Below are 25,857 nucleotides of genomic sequence, written 5' to 3' on the forward strand. Positions count from 1 at the left end.
AGCAATTCAAAATCAGGACTGTCCTGGTCAAATCAGGACTGTCCTGGTCAAATCAGGACTGTCCTGGTCAAACCGGGACGTCTGCTCACCCTAAAAAAGCCGCTTATTTAAACAATAGAGTTGAGTAAGTAGAGTTGAGTAAGCGTCTGTAACACGGGAACACCGGAAGTGACACAATACGCTTACTGTAAACGTCAGCACGTCCCCTCAAACAATGATACTCTCTCTAGTGGCTGTAATTCTGCACCAAGGCTGAATTTCAGGAAAGAAACTTCAGATACAAATCAGCTTGCACACATTGTTAGCATTCCAGCAGATACTTGCTGCACTTCTGGCTTACAGCTGCAGGGGTGGGAAGCATCTTATAAAATAAAGTGCAGTCATTTTTTAATCATGATGCAAGGAGAGCCTGGCAAGGCCTAAAATTCATGGGAATAAACCTAAAATGCATACTTTAAATGTGGCAGATGACTTTGCATTTTCTACTGATTTTGGAACATCTAGAAAGGCCTAGTACCTTTGTTAAGATTGTTTTCATTGATTTCAGCAGTGCATTTAACACCATACAGCACCACCTGTTGGTGTGTGTGTCCACTGCTCCCAATGCTTAGGATGGGTTAAATGCAGAGATTGGATTTCACTAAATTGTACTGTTATTGCTAACAATGGCTAACCTGGCTAGCGCAAACTACTCAACTTCTTACTGGAATGCGATCAACTCGGGTGCGACGTCTTTCCCAGCTCCGGCTTTCCCAAGGGTTAGCGTCTGGAATGCGTAGCTCCTATGGCGCCATTTTGATGCTAATAAGTGATTACCCGCCGTTAGCATCCCATTGACTGCCATTCATTTTGACGTCACTTTGACAGCGAATAATTTTACATTTGAAGCGTTTAAAGACTCTATTTGTCCATTGTTTATTTCTAAAGAAACACGACAATGTATAAAAGGCTCCATTACCTTGTACCTCACGTTATGGCTCCGTAGCAGACATTTTTGTAAAAATAGGCTAACGATTGTGTCACAGAGTAGAGGAATTACCGTATAGTACAGGAGAAGCTCGCAGGCAGTTTCGACTTACGTTAGCTGTTTAGGTTTAATTACTAATGTTAACTAGCATGTTAGTGATCAATAATTAGCCTGTGCCCATTTTATCTCCTTACATATACCTACACTCTCCGTCTCTGCAAGATTGGGAATGATTGAGATTTCTCTTGGCACAGCTACCAGAAGACTTACAACTTTCAGACACGTTGCTCACGTCACATTTACGTTGTCTCTGTCAGTTGGAGGCTGTGCAGTAAAGCAAGTGATCACCGGAAAAGTGCTTCTAATTGCCTTCACTGGTCTCCATCCAGAGCAACGGGGTCTATTGGTCCATTATATATATGTCAATGGGCTTTCCACTTAGGTGAATGGAACGCAGCCTTATGCTGCGTTCATGTCACCTCGGAATAACAGGCACCGCCCCCCTGGTTACGTTGTTTTTCCGACTAGCAGCGTTCACATGGTCGGGATGCGTGTTCTTCTTCTTCTGTTATATTGGCGTTTGGCATAACAACTTTTGGCATGACTGCTACCAAGGGTTGGCCGTAGCCTAGAGCATCAGGTGTGTGAAAACATGGAGGCCACAATAACAAAAGATTTGCTGCTGTTTTCTTATGCGAGCATCCAAACAGCACATTGCCAGGTGTTTGTTTGTGTTATCTGCAGGACAATGAACGGGAAAAGACACGGATAATGTGTTGTTTTTTATACATAGGCCTATTTATGAATAATTTTAAACATATTATGTCTGTGTATATTTCTTGGCATTTGTCCACAATAAACAGTTTATTATCATTGAAATATGTTCAGTGAACCAAAGTCGCCTCCATCAAACGTCAGTTGTCAACAAGGTGTCACCAACTGGGAAACTCGGTTATCAAAATCCAGCCCGAGTTTCCCACCTCTGATTCCCACAGGACGTACGTGAATGGTGACGTTTTCACTCGGAAAAACGTTTTTCCGATGTCCATGAACGCACAGTAAGTATGCCACTCTCAAACCAACCGGAATACAGCTTAATTTTCAAAATAAAAGTCACATGTTGACAAATTCATAAACACTTTTTGAGAGTAGACTAATGGAAAGGTCTTTGATAATGACGAATCACATATAAAGGGGGTTTACATAATTAAAATTAAAATAAATTCATTTTGAAAATATGTTTGTACAGTACATTGTTTTTTTTTGTTTTTTTTACCAAGCGCTTTTATTTGTGAAGGCAATATCTCGTTTCCGGTCTGTTACTTTTGTGTCCATAGATTTACATATACACGAATTGTGCCTGCCCCTCCTGGCCAAGGGATACTGCTGCAGACTCCTTCGTATTGTCATTCTGTTATTTGATCTTGTCTGTATTCTTATTTTCTGAGTTTAGAAATCAAAGGCTGTTTCTGTTTCTGTACTGTTATGAACCTGGCCAGCCGGGAAATGTCCAGTCCAGGTCTTTAAAAACCCGGAATGGATTAAACCGGACCGCATTGAGTGAGTTAAGTGCAGTCGGTGAGATGGGAAGTAGAGCGACTTGACTTCCAAAATAAATGTAAAGAACGTCAAGAAAGGAAAGGGGGAAACGATAAGGTTAGTTCAGGTCATCAGATAGTAGTAGACCTACATTAATCCAGGACCACCAATCAGTAAATCCAACAAAATCCCTTAATTTTGCACCTTTTAAACATTAATCTATCCATTAACAATAATGTGATTAAGGTGCTTTTAATGAGACTTCTTAATTAATAGAATAATATATATTATTGTAGTTTTAATAAATTATCTGCACAATTTCAGAATTTTTAAGGAATAAAAGAAAACTCACAATTGGCCCTATACAAAACAATCTCCTAGTTAAGATATTAAAGGAACTTCATATTTCTATTAAGTGAACATTTTAAGGGAAAATGTAATGTTACATGCTAAAGGGGCAATAAAAAAAATCAATTGAAACAGCAGTTAGGGCTTTTTAATGTTAAAGTTTTAACGTTAAGTTCAGGGGTACCTGTGCTGTAACTTTGTACATATTTACTTTTACAAACCCCTTAAATCAGAAAACCCATAAAATATCCCTTAGTATATTGCAATCCATGAATATAACCAAATGTTAAGTGAAGGGGTTTAGCTTTAGCTTTTCAAATTAAGGGACAAACTAAAGGTTTTCTCGCTACCTAGCACCTTGATTTAGATTCTGATGAATTTTCAGGTGTATCATTCATTAAGGGTATTTAGGCTAATGTTCTTTCTCAATGTAAAAGATCAGTCTATAAACCACAATCAATTACCACAAAGAATTATTAGTGGGTAATGTGATGTTTCTGCAACCAAAAATTGATAATAAGCTCAGAGAAGTTGGCCTATGCTTGTACATTTTGATTCATGAACATTATATTTGGTCAAAATAAGTGTTATATTAAGCATGTAGGCTAAAACAAAGTCAAATTAAAAATACTCAACCCAAACTGGAAACCCTGTCTTGGTTCTGTTTAACTAGACGTAACTGGTCAAAATCAATAAGCTTGTAAAACAAAGTAAGCTTTTGATCAAAAAAAAAAAAAAACATCAACCCAAACCGGAAACCCTGTCTTGGTTTTGTTTAACTTGACGTCGGTCTGACTTTACCATGGACATTACCAGGCGAGCTGCAGACTGTCGGTCTGATCTGACGGGAGGCATATGGCGTTTTTAGTGAGTTAACGCTATCTCAACACGGTTTATAGTTTTATTGTCATCATATAGGCTATTTATTATCATACTATTATTATTATTATCATTATTATTATTATTATTATTGTAGCTCGGTTTAGCCCCGGGCTACCTAAGGAGGCACCCTGGAAGAACCCAGAGAACCGCGGATATCTACGCGGCATGGATGCTTCGTAACCAGCGGCAGGTGTGAAGAGATGCCAGGGGAGCCACCTTCGGGACCTGGCCAGGTGGTGCTAGTCAAGAAGATCATCATGAAGGAGGGAGATGCGGTAGGTGACCCGCCATGTTATTAATAGCCTATTGTATAATTTGTTTGAACCTGTAGGCCTACTACTGTTTGTCTTGAATATTTGATATTGTTTTAAAGTTCTGTATGCTGCTATTATTTCTGTAGCCTATATTATGCCTGCACCCCAGATATCCATAAGTATACAGTTAGTAGCTTCAATTTTTGTAAAAATAATAATAATAATAATAATAATAATAATAATAAAAAACGGCCAGTGTGTGTATGACATAACAGGATGTTAAAACGTATTACTTGCCCATTTATAAGGTTCGGTGGTAGGTTATTGCACCTCAAAAATAACTATAAATGGGATCACTTGACATAGATAGGCCTAAAGCTACTCAAAACAGATACAATGTTCTCTTTTGACGATTGCTAGCGTGAGTAAACCACTGTAATAGAATAGATCAAATGTTACAGATGTTAAAAGGAATGAATGACTACAGCGAAAACAGAGCAGCTCTGTTCCAAAATGGCTGTTACTGGGATGGAGATACGTGTGTGTTGGTTGTAATGGTAGAGCGGGTTTAATGTGGCCCACAGACCGCTCAGATTAGTGTGAGGATGATGCGGTCAGGATGGATCCATTATCTATTACATAACAGCTCTCTGCCTGAAACACAACGAGGGCGGCAACAACATCCACGTCTCAGTCAGCGTCCATTTTAACATCCTTCATGAGAAACATTATTATAGACATAATTTTAAGACCACCTCTAAACAACGACGTAGTTTTGTAGTAGATTATACAATTTCAGTTAAACATGAAACGTCCTATTGAAATTACCTTAATCTCAAATATGGCAAATTGTGTTGTTACAACACAAGCTAAAATATTCTCTGTTTTTTCTCCACGAGGATTTGCTGCTCTTTTTTGCTGTTAATCATTTTGATTATAGGCTAATATATTTCGATTTTGTAGAAGGTTTGAAGACCCCACCTTGGGATCTTGGAAATTTTAATGGGCTTATTTATTTATTTATTTTATTTTACATTTTTTACAATTTTCAGACATTTAATTAAATTAAAAAAATAATAGTTCAGTTGAATTTGTTTTTACAGATTAATAAATAATTTACTAATTGCTAGTTTCAGTGCTACAAACACCATGAATACAATCAAGGTAGATGAAAAATTAGATAATACAAACATAAAGAGGCCTACTAATACTAGTCCCAGTTTGAATTTAGTTTACACCTAAACGCTATTTCCAGGGAAACGTCGCAGTCAAACTTCACGTTTTGCAGTCACTCAGACATAAATCTATGTAATAAATCAAGGCTGTTATTTTTGCCCAAAACTGCAGATTTAAAGGGGAACTCCGCGCAATTTTAACGTTAATCTTGATCGCTATACCTATGGGAGTACTGTCTTTAGAAAAAAAAAAAAAACGGATTGGTGTTAGCAACACGGAACTGCTACAGCTAATGACCACAGCTCCCACTTAGCTAAAACAGCAGTAATGGGGGCATAAGATAAAGAGTGTCTTTGTGCCTCTTAACAGACACAAAATGCAATTAAAATGTATGTGCAAGATGAACAGGGCCCTTACATAACAACAAGATGTGTTTAGCAACTTATCCATTGTTGAAATTCACCTACCCTCTTAGCTGCTAGCTGCCGTCTGGGATGAGTGTGTGTGTTCAGTCAGGCTTTGGTAATAATCATCACGCAGCAGTTTCGTGTGTATTTGTAGCATATATATCCATTTTGTGTGTGATCCATCTGGCGTTGGTGAGTAGGAGTCTTGTCAGTGTCAATCGTTGTGGTTTCCTTAGCCGGGCTAGCAGGCCCGGCCGGCTTACCTGCTTCTGCTTCCTCCCCGCCCTCCTGGCTTCACGCGGCCGACAACAATCCAACGAGCGCCCGCTGGTCTGGTGGATGTCTTCCAGAAGACCGTTCAAGCCTTCGCGGTGAAAATTTTTATTTTATTTCACCCTCAAAAATAGGTAATTGAGCACTGTAGTGATTATGACCATATTAGTGACTATATAACTACATGGAAATGGACCAAATTATGTTTGTGCCCTGTACAGTAAAATAGTGTTTTAGACGGCTAGCTCTAGTCTCGCGGTCCCGTGGGAATTCAGTTGTAGCATGAAAAAGGTAAATAGCAGTGTGCAGGTTGGAGGAGCGTAGTGAGTGAAGATCAGAGTTGTCTCAGGCGCGGCTCCAGCGGCTCCAGCCGCGCCTGAGACACGCGTGTCACGCAGGCAGTGTGTAAGCTCTAACCTGTTAACATGGGAGCCGAAATATAAACGGCCACGCAGCTGACACGCTCGCACGACGCATCCAGTGTGTAACCGGCCTAACACAGGATTAGATTGTTGAAATATGATATTCCTACGGATGATTTTGTACAGAACGAACCGTGCATTTTGTTCTTAATACTCAACATGTCGCACTCTGGAACCATAATTTTTAGTCACAAAAGAAGATTTGTGACCAACCAATGTAACACTTTAGGTTTTAGGTAGAAGCTGTTATTATTTAAGCTAAAGATAGAAAATAGTCCATATTACCGTATAAATCCTGTGCATCTGTGTCAGTAGGCTGACAACCATTTCATGTGCGGTGCTCCACTTTAATATTATTCTATTACTATTACTACTTTACTCTATTTTAAACAGCCAAAATGTCCTAGCCTGCTCAAAAACGGATGGATGGATGGATGGATACAAGTCTGTTAGGATAGTGCATAAAAATGAATGAAAATGTAGTCTATCCCTTCCTAAGTGTGTTTGAGGGTAATCTGTGTTTGATTTCTGGGTGACATTGCTCGTAAAAGCCACCATGCTGGATTCCAAACAAATTTCCTAGCGAACCTGTGATCAGCTCTCCCTTCACCGCTCTATATGTAAATAAACACACACACCACATGGCTCAACATTTTTTCCCAAGGAGCATGTGTGCTCCTAAATTGAAAAATGTAGAAGCGCACTGAAAATGTATCAAATAATGTGATTTTCTTTAATAAAAGGAATATGTGGAGACATTTACAAGCAACGTGATTTAATTTAATTATAAATTAAATATATTAATATAAAGTATACTAGTTTTGTAATTATACTCCATACTGCCTATTATCTAGTTAATCCTCTGTCAAGTTCCTATCTATCAAATAGTGAGTTAAAACAATGGTGATTGAGCATATGACCCTCTGATGAAAATGCTTGTATTTTCTGCTTCATCAAGTAATAGGATCTGAGTGTCTGTGGCGACTTGCCCACCCTAAATTCAAATACGCAGTTAGTGACGTTTTTACATTAGTCAGAATTGGTTAGTCTCTCCCCGTCTCTCCCCGTCTGCCCAGGTGGAGCTTGTCAGTGCTGGTTATGCTGCGTGCCATTGTACTCGGAAATTGGGAACTTCCGACAAGGAAAGATGCAAAGAAATGGTACGTTAATCAGGGCTGGCGCATACATTTCATTACTGCTGACTCGCACCCATTTCAAAAAATCGCGATTTATTAATTTGCAAATTACGTACGAACAAATTTGTGTAGGTAGCTACGAAAACACGACCTTTGGGATATCTCGGCCAAATTAAATCATATGAATGCGAAACTTTAGATTCTTGTTTGGCATGACCCTCTGTGGCTCGCCAACAAAGTTGTCAAAACTTGGCCACTAGGGGGTGCTAGAAGTACAAAAAGTTTATATCTCATGAAAGGCTCATCCAATTTTTATGAAATTTGGAGGGTACCATCTAGGGCCACTCCTGAGGCCACACCTACAGTGGTGTACTAATTCCTCAAAGTGGGTGTGGCCTATGGGACCCACATTTGGATTCAGAACTTGTGAGAATGTGAGCAACTTTAAATTCACAGGGCAGATGTACAATGGGTGATGGACCTCACATACCAACAATTACACATGTGGACCACTAAGTGGCGCTATAATCAAGGTAGATGCGGTTTGGCCTCCCACATTACACATCGTATATTACAAAACGTTACATCCACGTCTTCCTTCAATCAAGCTGAATGTGATGAAATAGGCCAGGCCCATATCCATGGAGAACTTTTTTTGCAGTATTGTACAAAACCACCTTTGCCATGCATCCAATCTGCACGAAACTTGGCACAAACCATCTGCAGATGTCCCTGACCAAAACTTATCAAAAGAATGTTGCTACTTTCAACTATGCGCAATTTACGAACAAACTAAATTACGAGGCTCTGTATCAAATTTGGCGAAGATCGACCATTAGAGGGTGCTATAATCAACGTAGACGCGTTTGGCCAATAACTTAATGCATGTAAATGGGAAATTTGCAATGACAATGTACTACAGACCTTGCAGCCCCCACCTTGTGATATTTCCTGACATGTGCCTCTCCCCCCCGCTTTGGGTTTCGCTTTCACATGCTCCGCGGGTCGTCGGGGGGGCTACTCGTGCCGGGTTGCTTGGAACCCGTCATAACTGCTTTTAGTTCTATATTGCTTTGTTTTTTTATCGTATGAATTATTAGGGGTCCAAGCCCGAGGGGGCAAGGGAACCGCGTGTTGCAAGGCAACGCGGTTCACACTCCAGCGGAGCGTGGAACCCTATTGTTTTTCTAAGGATTTTTTTTATTATTCTTCTCCGCCTAAAACTCCGACTGCAGCATAAACCGTACATGGTGGGGGATTGCCCTTTTCAGGACTGGTCCAAAACCCCGCAAGGACCTCAGGCGCAAACATTGACCCATTTCCACCACTAGGTGGCGCTATAGCAGACAAAAACGCGTTTGGCCCTATAACTCCCACACCGTACACCCGACATTCAAAAACCATACATCCACGCGTTCCTTGGATCCAACTGAATCACGGGATATAGGCCACGCCCATTTCCGCCTATAGTTTTATGCGTGAAAAATCGTGATTTATCAAAAACCTACTTTTTCGAACTCCTCCTAGACCGTGCGACTGATCTGCACGAAACCCGGACCGTAACATCTCCAGACTGACCTGACTAAAAGTTATGGAAATAATTTTTATACGATAAAAATTGCGCATATAACGCACAAACAAATTTGTGTAGCTAACTATGAAAACACCAACTTTGGCTCCCTGGATCCAACTGAATCACGTGATATAGGCCACGCCCATTTCCGCCTATAGTTTTATGCGTGAAAAATCTTGATTTATCAAAAACCTACTTTTTCGAACTCCTCCTAGACCGTGCGACTGATCTGCACGAAACTTGGACCGTAACATCTCCAGACTGACCTGACTAAAAGTTATGGAAATAATTTTTATACGATAAAAATTGCGCATATAACGCACAAACAAATTTGTGTAGCTAACTATGAAAACACCAACTTTGGCATATCTCAGCCAAAATAAATGCTATCAACCCCAAACTTTAGATTATTCTTTGCCATGCCCCTCTGGAGGTACCCCATGCGATTTATGAAAATTGGTCACTAGGGGGCGCTACAAGTACAACAAGTTTATATCTCATGAACGGCTCATCCGATTGATACGAAATTTGATGGGTGCCATCTGTGGCCAATACTGAGGCCAACCCTAGAATGGAGTACCGAGGGGTAAAAGTGGGCGTGGCCTATGAGACCCAATGTGACCCAACTCTAGATTCACCACTTACACTAATGTGAACAACTTTAAATTTACAGGGTAGATTGATAATGGGCCATGGACCACACCTACCAAAAATTACACATGTGGACCACTAGGTGGCGCTGTAATGTTTTTTTGTCATTAACTCCCACAATACACATCACACATTAGAAATTCTTACATCCACGTGTTCCTTGAATCATGCTGAATTGCCTGATATAGGCCACGCCCATTTCCACGAAAACGTTTTTCGCAGTGTCGCGCAACATGCAAAACCAACTTTTTCGAACTCGTCCTAGGCCGTGCGACCGATCTGCACGAAACCTGGTAGTTAGCCTCTCCAGATGGACCTGACAAAAATTTATGGAAATAATTTTGCTATGTTAAAGTTTGCCAATTTGACAACCAAACAAATCGTCCTAGCTAGCTACCACACACACGTATTATATCATATCTTGGTTAAATTTGAAGTTATCACCAAGTGACTTGAGATCCTTGTTCAACATTCCACTGCGATGCTCTGTACCAAATTTGGTGAAGATCGGCCTTTAGGGGGCGCTATAAGCAACGTTTATTTTTTTCCCGTCAATTTTCTCAATGCATTTCAATGGGAAATTTGCAATTGCAATATCTCTTCCACAGTAAAAGCAATCAACACGAAATTTGTGGTGCTCGTTCGGCATGGCGTTCTGAGACTCCGTACCACATTTGGCGAAGATCGGCCATTAGGGGGCGCTATAATCAACATAAAAGTGTTTTGCCCTGTTAATCAATGTTAATGGAATATTTGCAATGGGAATGTATCAAAGACCTTGCAGCTCACACTTCTCAATATTTACTGATGTTTACCTCCTACCGTTACGTTTTGGTTTTTGCATTTGCGTGCTCCCCTGGTGTTCTACAATAAACAAACTTCTTAACCCACCTGACAAAGTTTCTACAACCTTCACAGTGGACAAGTGTAACTCTTTTCTCCCACTTTTTCAATCCAAAATCAACACTCATTCACATTCATATGCGCTGATACCGTGCAAATAAACATTGCAGTTGGTGCTAAGTGGAGAGTCTGTCATAGTGTGATTGGGTATGTTGGTGGCGTTGATTCTTAATTTCCCACGAAGGTGATCGCGGTTACGTGTCAGTTAAACTTCTCATCTCCAATCCTATCTGTATTTGTGAGAAGTGGCGCTGTCCTGAGTTGAAAGCCTACTTTACGGCTTTATTATCGAGTTAATAGGCGGCGCCGCGTGTTCGGTCGGCGCTGTCCATTTCCTAAGGTTTTGAAATGCAAACAACTTTTGACTACTTTTTTTTTTTTTGAACGACGTGCGCCTGTGAGCACCCACGGAGGAAAACCTCAATCGCCGCCTATGACACCATTTACAACAACCTGACCACCTCCCCTGCTCTTTCAACCACCACACCTGCCGGTACCTCCACCCTCTAAGTCACTCTCTCATTTCTCTCTGCTGTCCCCTGTGGTCAGGGGGGTTAAGAAGTTTGTTTATAGTAGAGAATTGTTAAAAGTAGTCTGTATATGCATGGAGATGAACAACGGCAGAGTACCGCAGACCTCGTGCATCAAACCTCTCGATATTCAACAACGTTTGCCCCCCCCTACGTAATGCTTCGGTCCCGCATTGGCGCAGCTTCGTGGGTCATCGGGGGCGACTGGCGCGGCTCCCCGGGGCATCGCGGACGACTTGCATTGGAGGCGAATGGCATCGGAGGCTTGGGCCCCGTCATAACTGCTTGCAGTTCTAGTTATTATTATTATTATTATTATTATGGTAACTATATTATTTGTTTTGTTTGTAATGCAGACTAAAAAGTACAAAAAATTAAGGTGTTTTAGAGGCCGTTTTTTCAAGTGTCAAACTACGGTATACAAAACGGTATGAACTGTAATGTTGTCTATTTTGAAATACATTTTCTATTGATCAGTAAATTGTTAGTGATGTTTAATATACAGTAATGGTGTAATGGACCACCCCTACAGTTCGACACGCATGTGAACCGTGTATTACTTTCAATTAGGGATGGGCGATATAGACGATATGCAATATAAACGATTCAAAATTGGCCTACAATAGAGATTTTAAATTATATTGCACTATCGCGATAATTCATGTTGATGATGCAATCTACCCGCGAAGTTTAGAGCCACGAGCTGCAACCGGCTGCAACGCGTCATCGTCATCTTGACTAAAAGCCGTGTGTGTGTGTGTGTGTGTGTGTGTGTGTGTGTGTGTGTGTGTGTGTGTGTGTGTGTGTGTGTGTGTGTGTGTGTGTGTGTGTGTGTGTGTGTGTGTGTGTGTGTGTGTTCAAATGCATTGCATTAGGCTGCAGGTAAGAAACTTTGTTTGACATATGTTTTTATTTAAAGTATCTGTGTATCTTCAGCCCAGTCTCACTGAAAAGCGTACAAATACCACGGGTTTCTACCTGTGAAATACGTGCAATGTGTACGCGAAATTGAAATTGTGCGTACAGCAGATACGCGGAGCGCTCCAATTACAGTAATGGAAACCACAGCGTTTATAGTATGAAGGGACGGGTGCCCGCGTAAAGAGGTTGGTCGGGGTGGTGGATGGGTAAAACACAGGACTTTCACCCAGGAGACCGGGGTTCGTTCCGTTGGTTCGGCGATTTTGGGCCGTTTATTAGCGTGTTTATGTGGCGGTTTTTTGCGACTTTTGTAGTGTTTTTTGTTAAGCCTTTCCCAATGTTTCTTCCCTAAACCCAACCGTTTATTAGTGTGTTTTTGTGATTTTCTTGTGTTATTAAAGCCTTTCCCTGCATTCTTTCTCTAAACCCAACCATATCTATGTTTGTGTGTGATGCTGTTCTCGCGATAACACACAACGGTAACTTTAGCTCGTGCATATAAAACGCACCGGTCCCCATGACTTCAATTGGAGCGCTCCGCGTATGTAATGCACGTAGAATTTCACTTTCGCGTACACATTGCACGGTAGAAACCCGTGTTATTTGTACGCTTTTGAGTGAGATCGGGTTGGTATCTTTGCCTAATACTGAAAGTATTTTCAGTACAGTGTCTGTTCCTTAACTAAACAGATACCATTTTTCCTGTTCTCTGCATCTTGGGTGGCATTTAAGAACCAAGGACTTAGACTTACTAAGTGTAGTGCCTTTTAGAATGGTTTGCACTAAAGAGAAGACACCCAATACTTTAAGCTTTTTCTTTGTCAAAGTCTCTGCAACTAGTGTACTTGAATTTTATTTATCTGCAACATTATGTTGTATAATTACAGTTTTGAACAATAAATCTTCTCAAAACTACATACTATGTTTCTTTCTCTTTTAAAAAAAAAAAAAAAAATACATTTAGCAGTTTGGTTTTCCTTAGGGTCTATGTAACCTGGTCTGAAATGGTATTGGTATTGAAATGGTATTATAATTTATATATCGCGATATATATCGTTATCGCAAGAGGCTGCAGTGTATATCGCAATATGGATTTTAGGCCATATCGCCCATCCCTACTTTCAATATAACCATCAAAGTGTGAAATACAGTTTTACTGCCGTTTACATGAACGGAGAGCAGCAGAGACATGGAGCAAGATGACGTCTCTGCAGCTTATTCAGTTAACAGGGATAGCAAAGCTGACAAAGCGGTCACAACTGTGTACACTTTTCAAAACCCCACGCAGACAACGCTTGCTGCAGTTGCATGTTCACTTCAGCATAATGTAATAACGAGACACGCTAACGTTATCTAATGTGCTCCAGTAACAAAGACAGAATGACAACAAATTAAAACTATTTGCACATCTGCCCCTACATAGATTTAACAGTTCACACACATCCATTTTTAGTTGCAAATGCGAGTGAAACGCTCGCACTGTCGAGCCCTGCATAATTTCCGTTTAAAAAAAATAAATGCAAGACATCCTGGTAGCTCACCTGGTTGAGAGTCCGCTTTATAAACTGATACTAACTCTGCAGGATGAAAAAACGGATATTAGTTTTTTCATAATGCATTGGGAAGATGGCCTCAAGTAATTACTTGTTAAGTGAATATCTCAGGCAGCAGAAACCCAATGATAAGGAGGCAGGAGGAGAGGAGGAACCATCATAGCAGGACAAACCCCTGCATGGCATGTATCACCGACAGATAGAAGTGGCTGATATCAAAAAATCATACCAGTGGCTGGAAAAGGCTGGTCTGAAAGATAGCACCACAGAAGCAGTAATCCTGGCCGCACAAGATCAGGCGCTTAGCACAAGATCAATAGAGGCCAGGGAAATACCTTACCAGACAGGACCACATTGGCAGGTTGTGTAAAGATGCCCCTGAGACAGTCCATAACATAACAGTGGGTTGTGAAATGCAGGCAGGAATGGCTACATTAAGCACCATAACCAAGTGGCTGGCATAGTATACAGGAACATCTATGCTGAGTATGGGCAGGAAGTCCCAAGGTCAAACTGAGAGGCACCTCCAAAGTTGGCTGAGAATAACAGAGCTAAGATCATGTGGGACTTCAAGATCCAGACTGATATGACTATGGTGATGACTAACCCACCAGACATCACGGTGGTTGACAAACAGCAGAAGAAGGCAGTTGTGGTAAATGTAGCAATCCCAAGTAGGGTTGGGCGATGTCCCCTAAATTGGCAGTTGACGATGGTTACAGTAAAACATCGTACAATAAAGTTGTATCGTATCGTATCGTACATCGTGATAGACGATGATATCGTCGTCGGGCCCGGGGGTGGAAGTGGTGGTTATTTACATAAATATTTTTTCCTACTACTAGGGGCCAACAGTTAACATAGAAACGATTAGAGATACATTTAAATGCCCTCTGTAAATGGTGCCCTGCTGGTAGGTTTTACAACATGACCTACTTTCACTTAACTACGGTGCAGTAAAATCAGATGTCCGTGATCTGCGTAACGACAGTACAGTGGGACGTCTGCCTTCAACAGAGCGACAGTAATAACCTAACATACCCATCATTACTGAGTTTAAACTACATTCACGGTTATGTTTGCACAGAATAACGCTTTCAATAAACAGAAACATAACTCTTGCAGCGCACATGAACAGATGCGCAATATTAGCTCACACATAAAATAGCACCCTCGTGAATTAGCCTGTTGCTAACGTACATTCATAAATCCTGCATAACATCGTCCCGTACCTACAGGACCTCAGACTTGTCAATTTCCCGTCCAGCGCCCGCGACTAGGATTAGTGTGTTTGACCGGGGGGGGAAGACACATCACGATGGTTGCTCTCCATCGTGATGTCGGGCAGCCATCACGATGGACGATGATATCGTCCATCGGCACAACCCTAATCCCAAGTGACAGCAACATCAAGAAGAAGGAACACAGAAAGCTATGAAAATGCGAAGGGCTTAGAGAGGAGCTAGAAAATATGTAGAAAGTGAAGGCAACGGTGGTTCCAGTGGTAATCGGAGCACCGGGGGCTGTAGCTCCCAGCTAGGTTTCTGAGTAACATCTGAGATTTCTGTCAAGAAGAGTGCAGTCCCAGGAACACCTAAGATTCTGTGCAGAAACGTCAGGCGGCCAGGCCTCTGGTAGAGGACCCGAGCTTGGAGGAAGAAAATGACTCCCCAGTATTGGGCAAGTGGGGAATTTTTAATTCACGGCTCAACAGTAGTAGTTGGATTGTAAAGTGTGACGACGGAGCATTAGGTCCACATCAAGGGAAAAAAATTAAGGAGGAAGATTTCTTTTATTTATTTTGCATTTCGAAATGTCGAGAATAAAGTCAACATGACGAGAATAAAGTTGAAAATACCATTTCGAGAATAAAGTCAACACGTCGAGAAAAAAAACTTGATATTTCAAGAATCAAGTCAGACTAAACCAATCTACTAGCTTTACCTATATAGTCTTCTTCAAAATGCATTGTGAAGGCCTATATGAACTCGTGAAATTATACTTCAGAATCGGTTTTAATAACAAGGAAATTATTTCTCTTTTAGCGCATAAACACAGTATGGTGATAAGTCTGTTCAGAAGGAGAAACCACACAAATTGGAAGAGGTGGCCGTATTCTTGCAAACTGAAATAACTTGTAATGGACAGATGCAAGGGTATGCTATCGATGGTTACACCTACCCGCAATACAGAGAAGATATGTTGTATCACAAGACACAATAAGAACATTTATCAAATTGTTTGATCCTGAAGGAGTGGAGCTCAGGCCAGCGCGGCACTCCAAGGATGTAACCCTTATGATGTTGCCTACATGGCATCTGGACAGTCTCTCTAATGTGATTAAGTGATAAAGGAGTTGGATTTATTTTCGTAATTTCAACGTTAATATCGACATTTCGACATTATTCCCGAAATTGTAGTTCAACTTTATTCTCATCATGTTGACTTTATTCTCGACATTTCGACTTTATTCTCGAAATGCATAATAAATACAAAATCATCCTCCTTAATTTTTTTTCCCCTTGATGTGGCCCTAATGCTCCGTCGTAGAAAAACAACACTGTTGCGTTTACTGGTAAACTGGTAAACCTCGTGGTGCATTCAAAGTTATTGTAAAATATCCTTTTTTCATCTGTTTTTTTTTCTTTTTCTTTTAACAGCAATTTCCTGGTGAAAGAAGTAATTGCCAAGCTGGCAACCACTTTAAAAAGTTAGCGTTGAGCCCCTTAATTAATATTTTTGCAGACTTTAAAAAATATCTCTATCCAGATCCACAGTAGACATACAACTTCTAACCATGATGATAAACTGATCTTCAGGTGTAGTGCCCTTTAAATGTCACATTCAGTATTATTTAAATGTAATTGTGATTCTAAAGTGTGTGTGTGTGTGTGTGTGTGTGTGTGTGTGTGTGTGTGTGTGTGTGTGTGTGTGTGTGTGTGTGTGTGTGTGTGTGTGTGTGTGTGTGTGTGTGTGTTTGTGCGTGTGTATGTATTTCCGCTCCAACAGGGTATCGGCAGGCCCAATGTGTATCATGCGGTGGTGGTGATCTTCCTGGAGTTTTTCGCCTGGGGATTACTTACAACGCCCATGCTCACTGTGAGTAACACTTGGGGTGGGGGGAACATCTGGGCTGTTCACACAGAGCAATATTGGCAAGGGATCAACTCTAAGGTATAAGATAGTTAAGATGGGCCCCAACCCTAACTATAAACTTTATCAAAGAGGATAATTCTAAGCCTACTCTTACATGTGGAGAGGGTTCCATTCTACTTATGGAGACTCCAGGAACCACAAGTAACTCTGTATTCTTGAAGGCAATTCTGGAAGGCATGTTGAGCTCTTTAAAACATGATGGTGCCTGAATATTAAGAGCTTTGTAGGTCAGGAGTATTTTAAATTAAATTCTGGACCAACCTGAGGATAAGGAATTGCAACAATTCAGCCTAGAAGTAACAAATGCATGACCTAGTTTTTCTGCATCTTTTTGAGACAAGATGTGCCTGAAAGTTTACACTAACTTTTTGGTCAGATTTTAGTTTTGATGATTAGATATTTAATGATTTAACCATTACTTTGTTTATATTGTATTTTTCCCATTAAATTATATAGTATGCATAGTCCTTTATTATAGTAACATACAGTAAGTTTCATACAGGTCATCCAGAATTCATGGAGCCATAGTTACATAGGTAACTTTAGCCTGGAGTTATGTTCAAGTGAAACATGAGTTCTTACATTGTTATTGTAAACACCTGCTGATTAAAACTGAGATGGATGACTGAAACACATCCAGTGTAGACAGGAGCTAACACAGTGGCTGGGGCAACATGCTAATGGGGTTAGGAGTGTCACTGCACTGATAATGGGGAAACCACAGGGGATGGTAGGTTCAGGATTAAAATGCATTTTTGAATAATTGAAAGGGGATGTGTTTAAACTAATACATTCCGTGTTACTCAAAGACTGATATTTAAAAGGTGTTTTTTTAAACTAAGAGTTTATCAACTCTCGCTCCTAGTGGTGGGCGGATCGATCCAAATATCTACAATATCGATACCAACGTTGGTATCGATATTGATCAATACCAGTGTAATGAGACTGATACTTTAGTTTCAGTTTCTCTCTGGTATGCACTGTTGCGGTTTCACCAAAGAGGCGACCTGGCTGTCTGTGTCTGTGCGCTCCTGTCATAGGGCTCCTCCTCACTTCTCTTGTGATTTGATGTTGTATCGTCACGTGACTCAACGGCGCCAGGCAAACAAGCAAGCAAGCAGCCAGGCCCGGTGGCAGCCAACAGCACACGCACACACGCACACACACACACACACACACACACACACACACACACACACACACACACACACACACACACACACACAAGCAGGACAGGGACAGCAGAAGAATGGCAGAGAGGAAGAGGAGCCCAGTTTGGTATTGTATCGGTATCAGCGATACTGGCCCTGTATTTACTTGGTATCGGATTGATACCAAATATTACAATCTACTACTCCATGATATATCCGTGTGGTGCACGAGTACGAGTGTACGCGGGTGCGCACATTGCATGCGCCACCAACGGTGAAGCCCAGGTCACTTGTCTCAAGTCTTGTCTCAATCCTTCTCTCTGTCGCTTCCTGTAGTCCACAATCAGCTCCTTTGTTTTGCTGACATTGAGATGGAGGTTCTTGTCCTGGCACCAAGATGTCAGGTTTAATGTCTAAGGCCTATGACGGTTGTGTCTTCAGCGAACGAATCAAAATAAAAAAATGTTGAACATTACACAGCTCTAATTAGTGAAACTACTTCTACTAATACTCCACTAAACATATGTCTATAGACTGTGGTCTAGACCTACTTTATCTGAGAGTGTCCTGAGATAACGTCTTTTATGATTTGAGACAACAAATAAAATTGAATATAAAAATGGACATTTACCTCCTTGAGCCTTGAAAATTTACTGGAAAGTTTCTACTGGAAAGAATCTTGCTTCTTCATGGTGCAAGTTACAAAAAACTTTTTGTCGCATGATATACAAAGTTTGGATCATGTGGATCAAGACATATAGGTTTCTTTTTACCTTTTTACCAGGTTTTATAAATATTGGTGTTGTGGCTCTCTTCGTAGGTTTTACATGAAACATTTCCCCAGCACACATTCCTGATGAACGGCCTAATTCAGGGCGTGAAGGTAAGAACTCCAACAATTGAACTTTTTGACTCACTGTAGACATCAATACATTTAAAAAAAAAAAAACTCCAATGATTTTGATTTTCAGTTCCATAAACATAGGGGACGCACAAGGGCCAGTTAAACATTAATATTAACATTGGTCCCTAGCATGGTTAGGCTCCAATGCTGCCTAAACATTCATGTCTTTCAAACCCAATGACATCACTATGATATCATCAGGGTAATTTTCTCAGGCATTATTTAATGGGTTTTACAGGCGGAGAGGTACTAACCATGACTACTAAACTCATCTACATGTTTAAACGATTATTTAATGTGGAATCTTGTTTTATATAAGACCAAACAACAGAAATATATTTCACTGTTGCAGACACATCCATTTGCGAGGATTGTTTATTTTGTCACTGACTCCGCCTCTTCATGTAAAGGGTCTGCTGTCATTTATGTCCGCTCCTCTGATTGGTGCCTTGTCGGACGTGTGGGGCAGGCGGACCTTCCTGTTGGTCACCGTCTTCTTCACCTGCGCTCCGATCCCTCTGATGAGGCTCAGCCCATGGTAGGACTCACTGTTCTCTGTTGGCACAATAATGTTATACAAAGAGATACATGTACAGTAGAGTAGTGAAGTCAAGTCAAGGGAGTCACCTGGAGAACCATACCATAGGATAAAGTTATGGCCATGAAGTGTGACAGTTCTAGCGTAATCAGAATGCAAAATCCTGAAGAAAAATTATTTTAATTTCAATAAAGCAGAAAGAAACCTAAACATGATTGCAAGTAGTGGATTACAACCTCCACTCTTTCACTCTTCTAGGAAGACTTTCCACCAGATGTAAGGGCCTTTTCCTACAGTTGCATGAGGATGCACGATATTGGGTTCACAAGAACGAGACGAGATGAGATTTTACCCACTATTTTAAAGAAAACTTTAATGACGAAATATGACTGGAAAAACATAGTCTTTTATTTAATCTAAAGTCACAAAATGAAAAACAAGCACTGTGAAAGGTCTTGCCTCAAACTCAAATAATTGTCTTTTCTCCTGTATAACTAACCTCTTCAGAGCTAATAACTGCAGCGTTTCCACCGGGAATCCAAAATGCTTCCACACAAACGATTTAAAAGTAGCGGGTAGGGTACAGATTTTACCACATTTTTACCTATAAAATTCGGTGCCGGTACCCAATGGTACCTTCTTTCCAGTACTTTCCCTATGTAATAACAAAAAATGTACTTCAGTTGTAATTCCAAACCTATTTATCCTATTTACTTTGAACATTTTGTGATTTATTTAGAACATTTTACACACCACTCCTCCCTCTCTCCAACAGAACCCATCCCTACAACCTATTAAATCAAATAATTAGGCTATTCATTTCTTACAGTGCATTCTAACTTTTATTCTTGTATTTGTATCTTATTCTATTTTAGCCTGTTTCATTTTCATGACCTTTTTTAAATGCTCTTTAAAGGTCCCATGACATGGTGCTCTTTGGATGCTTTTATATAATAATAATAATAATAATAAATTGAATTTATATAGCGCTTTTCATGGACTCAAAGTCGCTTTACAGGGCAGGGTAGATTATAAAAACATAACAAAACAAAACGAGCAAACAAAACAAGTAGAACAAAACAAGATACAGATGAAAAAGGGAGGGGGGCAGGTGGACTATGGGTAGGCTGAGGTGAAGAGATGGGTCTTGAGGCGGGACTGGAAGATGGTGAGGGACTCAGAGGTGCGGATCTCTTGGGGAGGGAGTTCCAGAGCCTGGGAGCTGCTCTGGAGAAGGCTCTGTCCCCAAAACAGCGCAGGTTGGACTCTTTGGATGGAGAGGAGACCGGCTGAGGTGGATCTGAGGGACCGTGAGGGTTGGTAAGGGGAGAGGAGGTCAGTGAGGTATGAGGGGGCCAGATGGTGGAGGGCTTTATAGGTGAGGACCAGGATTTTGTAGGTGATCCGGTGGGAAATGGGAAGCCAGTGGAGTTGTTTTAGGACTGGAGTGATGTGGTGCCAGGATTTGGAGCAGGTAATGAGGCGGGCGGCTGAGTTCTGGACCAGTTGGAGTCGGTTGATGTTGGTAGAGCTGATGCCGAGGAGAAGTGAGTTGCAGTAGTCCAGTCGGGAGGAGATGAAGGCGTGAATGAGTCTTTCAGCAGCGGGGGGTGTGAGAGAGGGTCTGATTTTGGCGATGTTGCGGAGGTGAAAGAAGGAGGTTTTAATGACTTGACGGATGTGAGGCTCAAGGGAGAGGGTGGAATCAAAGATAACGCCGGTTGCGGGCCTGGGGAGATGGGGAGACAATGGTGCCGTCGATGGTGAGAGTGGGGTTATTGGTTTTGCTGAGTGTGGATTTGGAGCCGATCAGAAGGAATTCTGTTTTGTCGCTGTTGAGTTTTGAGGAAGTTGTGTTGCATCCAGGTTTTAATAGCTGACAGACAGGAGTTGATGTGGGAGAGGGGAGGATTGTTGGGGGGATTTGGTGCTGAGGTAGATCTGGGTGTCGTCAGCATAGCAGTGGAAGTCCAGGTTGAAGTGGCGGAGTATCTGACCAAGAGGGAGGATGTAGATGATGAAGAGGGGGGGGCCAAGTACGGAGCCTTGGGGAACACCTTGAGTGACTGTGGCTGTGGCAGAGGTGTGGTTGTGGAGAGAGATGAAATGGGATCTGTTGGAAAGGTAGGAGTGGAGCCAGCTGAGTGCAGTACCGTACGATACCGGGTCTTTGAGTCTGGTGAGGAGGATGTTATGGCTCACAGTATCGAAGGCTGCACTCAGGTCGAGGAGGATGAGGATGTTGAGGGAACCGGTGTCAGCAAAGGTGAGGAGGTCGTTGAGGACTTTGAGGAGAGCTTTTTCTGTGCTGTGTAGGGGCGAAAACCAGATTGGAGAGGTTCGAATAGGTTATTGGCAAGAAGATGGGTTTGTAGTTGTGAGGCGATATTGCGTTCCAGGGTTTTAGACAGAAAGGGGAGGTTGGATATTGGGCGGTAGTTGTTGAGAGAGGAGGGATCCAGACCAGGTTTTTTAAGGATTGGGGTGGCGCGCAGTTTTGAAAGCAGAGGGGACAGTTCCAAGGGACAGTGAGGAGTTGAAGAGGTTAGTGAGGTAGGGGCATAGGACCGGGAGGCAGGACTTCAGAAGTGGAGTAGGGAGGGGGTCAAGGGAGCAGGTAGTGGGTTTGGAAGAGCTGATGAGTTTGGAGATTTCAGGAGGACTGTGACTTAAACTGGGAGAGGAGGAAGTGTGGAGGAGGGGTCGGGAGGTCTGGAGGGATGGAGAGAGGAGGGTCCAAGGTAGGTGCTGGAGTAGATCCTGGAAGGTCAGATACAGGGGATAGGGATTTGTAAATGAGATTGATTTTGTCAGTGAAAAAGTGGAGGAATGAGTTGCAGAGATCCGGAGTAGAGGTAAGGAGGCTGTTGGTCCGAGGCTTGATGAGGTTGTTCAATGTGGAGAAGAGGGTTCTGGGGTTTTGGCAGAGGTGTCGGTGAGGATGGTGGAGAGGTAGGCAGATTTGGCAGCAATGAGGGCATCTTTGTAGGCGATGAGATGGGATTTATAGGCTTCATGATGGACGGTAGGGATGGAATTTCTTTGTCAGACGTTCAAGTTGGCGGCCAGTTTGTTTCATTTTCGGAGTGCAGGTGTGTACCAGGGTGAAGAGGTGTTAAAAGTGACGAGTTTTGTTTTGAGGGGGCCCGGTGTTGAGGGAGGTAGACAAGGTGGAGTTGAGGTGGTCTGTGAGGTCATCGGGTGAGGTGAGGGTTGAGTCCAGGTGGAGAGTGGTGGAGAGCAGGTCAGAGAGATGGTGGGGATTGATAGATTTGAGGTTGCGGAAGGTGATTTCTCTGAGGAGGCGGGGGCGGGTTGGAGAAGGGATGGTGAACCGTATCAGTTTGTGATCAGAGAGGGGAAAGAGGCATGGATGGAGGTCAGCACTGGTTGGTTGGTGGAGCAGACCAGGTCGAGGATGTGACCTTTTCATGGGTGGGGAATGTGACATGTTGGGTGAGAGAGAAGTTATCCAGTAAAATTTTGAATTCTGATGAGAGCTTGTATGTGGGGAGTCCATCTGGATGTTTAAGTCAATCGCAGTAGCAGCAGACGGGGGGAGAGAGATGAGGCTAGTGTGAGGAGTTCAGTAAAATCAGAGAGGAAGGAGGGATTTGGTTTAGGTGGCCGGGAAATGAGGATGACTGTCATGGAGGAAAGAGTTTTGAAGGCGAGATATTCAAACGATGATACTGAGGGGAGGGTGAGTTCTGTGATCCGGTAAGTTCTGATTGAAAATGACGGCGAGGGCCACCCCACGGTGGGAGGGGCGGGGTTTGCAGATGTAGTTGTAGCCAGGGGGATGCTTGGTTGAGGGAGAAGAAGTCGTTTGGTTGTTGCCAGGTTTCGGTGAGCAGAAGGAAGTCAAGAGTGTTGTCGAGGATTAGTTCATGGAGGACAGGGGCTTTATTGTTGAGCGACCGGGTGTTGAGGAGGGCAAAGTTGGCATGGTGAGAGGGTGGTGGGATGGGGGCAGGCTGGAGAGATCTGAGGTTGTCCCGTTAGCAGTGCGTGTGGTCGGTTGGGGGTGGGGGTATTGCAGTTGAGGGGGACAGTGAGCCGATTAGCAAATGATTGGAGAGTATGATTGAGTGTATGTGAAGTGGGGAAAGCACTGTAGTCCGGTCCGGGTTTTCTGTGTAGCCTGATGATGCGTTCAGCCCTATGTGAACCAGTGGGTGAAGCATTCAGATGACGCGGGACAGGTGCAACAGAGCGTGCAGGTGACCAGATGGATGGAATGGATTGTCCGTGGTGGAAGAAAACAAACTTGCGGGCGAGCTTCTGTGGATGTAAGCGCCGTGCGTGAAGTCCGAGCTGTTTGATGACTGGGATGCAGGATGGAATGGAGTAGTTGACGCAATTGGACCAGTTGCAGAGTTGAATATTTGATCATGATGCCGAGCGGAGGGACGGAGAGCTCCGTGATAGTGGTTAGCCGTGGGCTAGGAGCACAGAGGTGGAGGTGGAGATGGATGAATGAGGTGATTGCCAAAATGATCCACAGCATGACCGAAGGAGAGGAATGTCTAGTCTTGGTCGCGGCTCGCATCTGGTGGAGGTTGCCTATGAGGAGGAGGTCAGCAATCGGGTTAGCCGCCACGCGTTTGGTGAACGGGGGCAGCTAGCTAGCGGCTAACCGACGAGGCAAGAGTCCGGTCAAGGAGCCCCAGGCGGCTTCGGGAACCAGCAGAGAGACTGTCCAGAGGTACAGAGGCTGTCCAGAGGTAGGGGGTACAGCGAACACAAACACAAGAGAATAGCAGACGAATAGCAGATGAATAGCAGACGGAGAAGCGGCGAATAACCAGCGCCAGCGTCCTCTCACGTCGGTTGGAGATGGATTTTAGTGGTCCCCTAATACTGTATCTAAAGTCTCTTTCCCGAAATTCAGCCTTAGTGCAGAATTACAGCCACTAGAGCCAGTCCCACAATGAGCTTTCCTTAGTATGTGCCATTTCTGTGTCTGTAGCTATTGAGGACGAGAGAGGGGGGGCAAGGTGGAGGGTGGGGGAGTGGCCTTGACCAACTGCCACTTTGCTCGTTTGAAAGCCATGATGTCTCTCTCTCATGGGTGGGCCAAATTCTCTGGGCGGGCAAAGCAGAGAAAGGGGAGGTAACCTTGCTCCTTATGACCGCATAAGGAGAAGATTCCAGATCGGCACATCTGAGCTTTCATTTTCTCAAAGGCAAAGCAGGATATCCAGGGCTCGGTTTACACCTATCACCATTTCTAGCCACTGGGGGACCATAGGCAGGCTGGGGGAACTCATATTAATGTAATATTAAAAATCTTCATAAAGTGAAATTTTCATGCCATGGGACCTTTTAATGTTTTATAAAAAGCGTTTTGAATTGCCTTGTTGCTGAGATGTGCTATAGAAATAAAGTTGCCTTTCCTTGCCATACAGGCCTACAACCTCCAACCTGTCAGTCACGTAATGTTTGTCTAGCTCTATCTGCACCACGTATAACACAGCTCTGTGTATGTCTGAGCTGAGCTCCGCTCTCTGTAAAATCATGCAGAGAGGACAGAGAAGCTCACGCTTATGTGCTCTCAGGTACCGTAATTCGGCAATGATTGATTTAACGTGAATAGCACCTCGATAGAACCGATTTAATTCTGCACTTGTGTACTGATATCATGAGACAAGTTTTCAGTTCAACAAGGTTTTTATGTGTTTTAATTAGTCTATTTCATTGACATTTCATTTAAGGGATAGTTCGTTGCCTCCGGAATTTTCGCCGGATGTCCCACATTTTCGGCCAGATGTCCCTCACCTTCTGTTTTCTTTGTGTTGGCATTCTAAACTCAGGTCGATTTATGAGGACTATGGTTAATTGCTCCTCAGATCTCTGCAGGGTAAATCAAGACAGCTAGCTAGTCAAATCAGAGTTTTTTGTTGCACGGCTAAGTTCCTTTTCGAAGGCTATTTTGCAGAGGCACCATTGCTGCATCCAGTGATAAGACAATTGTGATTGGTTTAAATAAATACAAATAAACCAGAGCATGTTTTTCTCCTATCCAGGAATGTTGTGTGGAAGGGCCAGACCTTCCTCTGCAGCGCTGTGGAGATAGGTCTGGCAATGCGGGACTGTTTTAATATCACAAGCTCTCACTGGACGAGATCTTGTCAATAGAGCTGTAACAATCCAAAATTTTGCTGTACAGTTGTCTCAGAAATAATTGCGTTCGTGGTCAAATTTAAAAATCTTTGTTTATTTATTACTTTTGCAAACAAATTAAAGCTGTGAATTAGGGCTGGGCAATATGGAGTAAATCAGATATCACGATATTCTTGACAATATACCTTAATATCGATATTGTGGCGATATTCTAGGGTTGAAAATTGGTGCTTTAAGAAAATATCTTCACACTTAGATTTTAGATAAATAATCATCAGTAATGTGGACATAATGTCTAAGTGGGGAAAGGGCAAATAATAGAACAGATAGAACAGGCTGGTAAGTTCAGAAAAGTACATCACACTTACTGTAATGCAGCCTTTAAAACCACCAAACACTTATGTCATATCACGATATTACGATATCCAAAATCTAAGACGATATCTA

At 42.4% G+C, this 25,857-nt stretch overlaps 1 protein-coding gene across 4 annotated transcripts in view; it reads left to right on the plus strand.

Moving 5' to 3' along the window:
• The first annotated feature begins 3,643 nt into the window (after positions 1-3,643).
• The window catches only part of mfsd14ba (major facilitator superfamily domain containing 14Ba), a 52,537-nt gene continuing 30,323 nt past the window's right edge, over positions 3,644-25,857 (plus strand). For 2 of the 4 annotated variants that reach the window (XM_039779324.1, XM_039779328.1), the window contains exons 1-5: positions 3,650-4,011; positions 7,345-7,428; positions 16,545-16,634; positions 18,663-18,725; positions 19,157-19,284. In XM_039779324.1, coding sequence (XP_039635258.1) covers positions 3,937-4,011; positions 7,345-7,428; positions 16,545-16,634; positions 18,663-18,725; positions 19,157-19,284 — 440 coding nt within the window. In that variant the 5' untranslated portion in view covers positions 3,650-3,936. Of the gene's footprint in view, positions 4,012-7,344; positions 7,429-16,544; positions 16,635-18,662; positions 18,726-19,156; positions 19,285-25,857 lie in introns of all 4 variants that reach the window. The other 2 variants (XM_039779325.1, XM_039779329.1) reach the window with 2 other exon arrangements.

The sequence above is a fragment of the Perca fluviatilis genome, chromosome 17 (assembly GCF_010015445.1).
Source record: "Perca fluviatilis chromosome 17, GENO_Pfluv_1.0, whole genome shotgun sequence".
Lineage (NCBI taxonomy): Eukaryota > Metazoa > Chordata > Actinopteri > Perciformes > Percidae > Perca > Perca fluviatilis.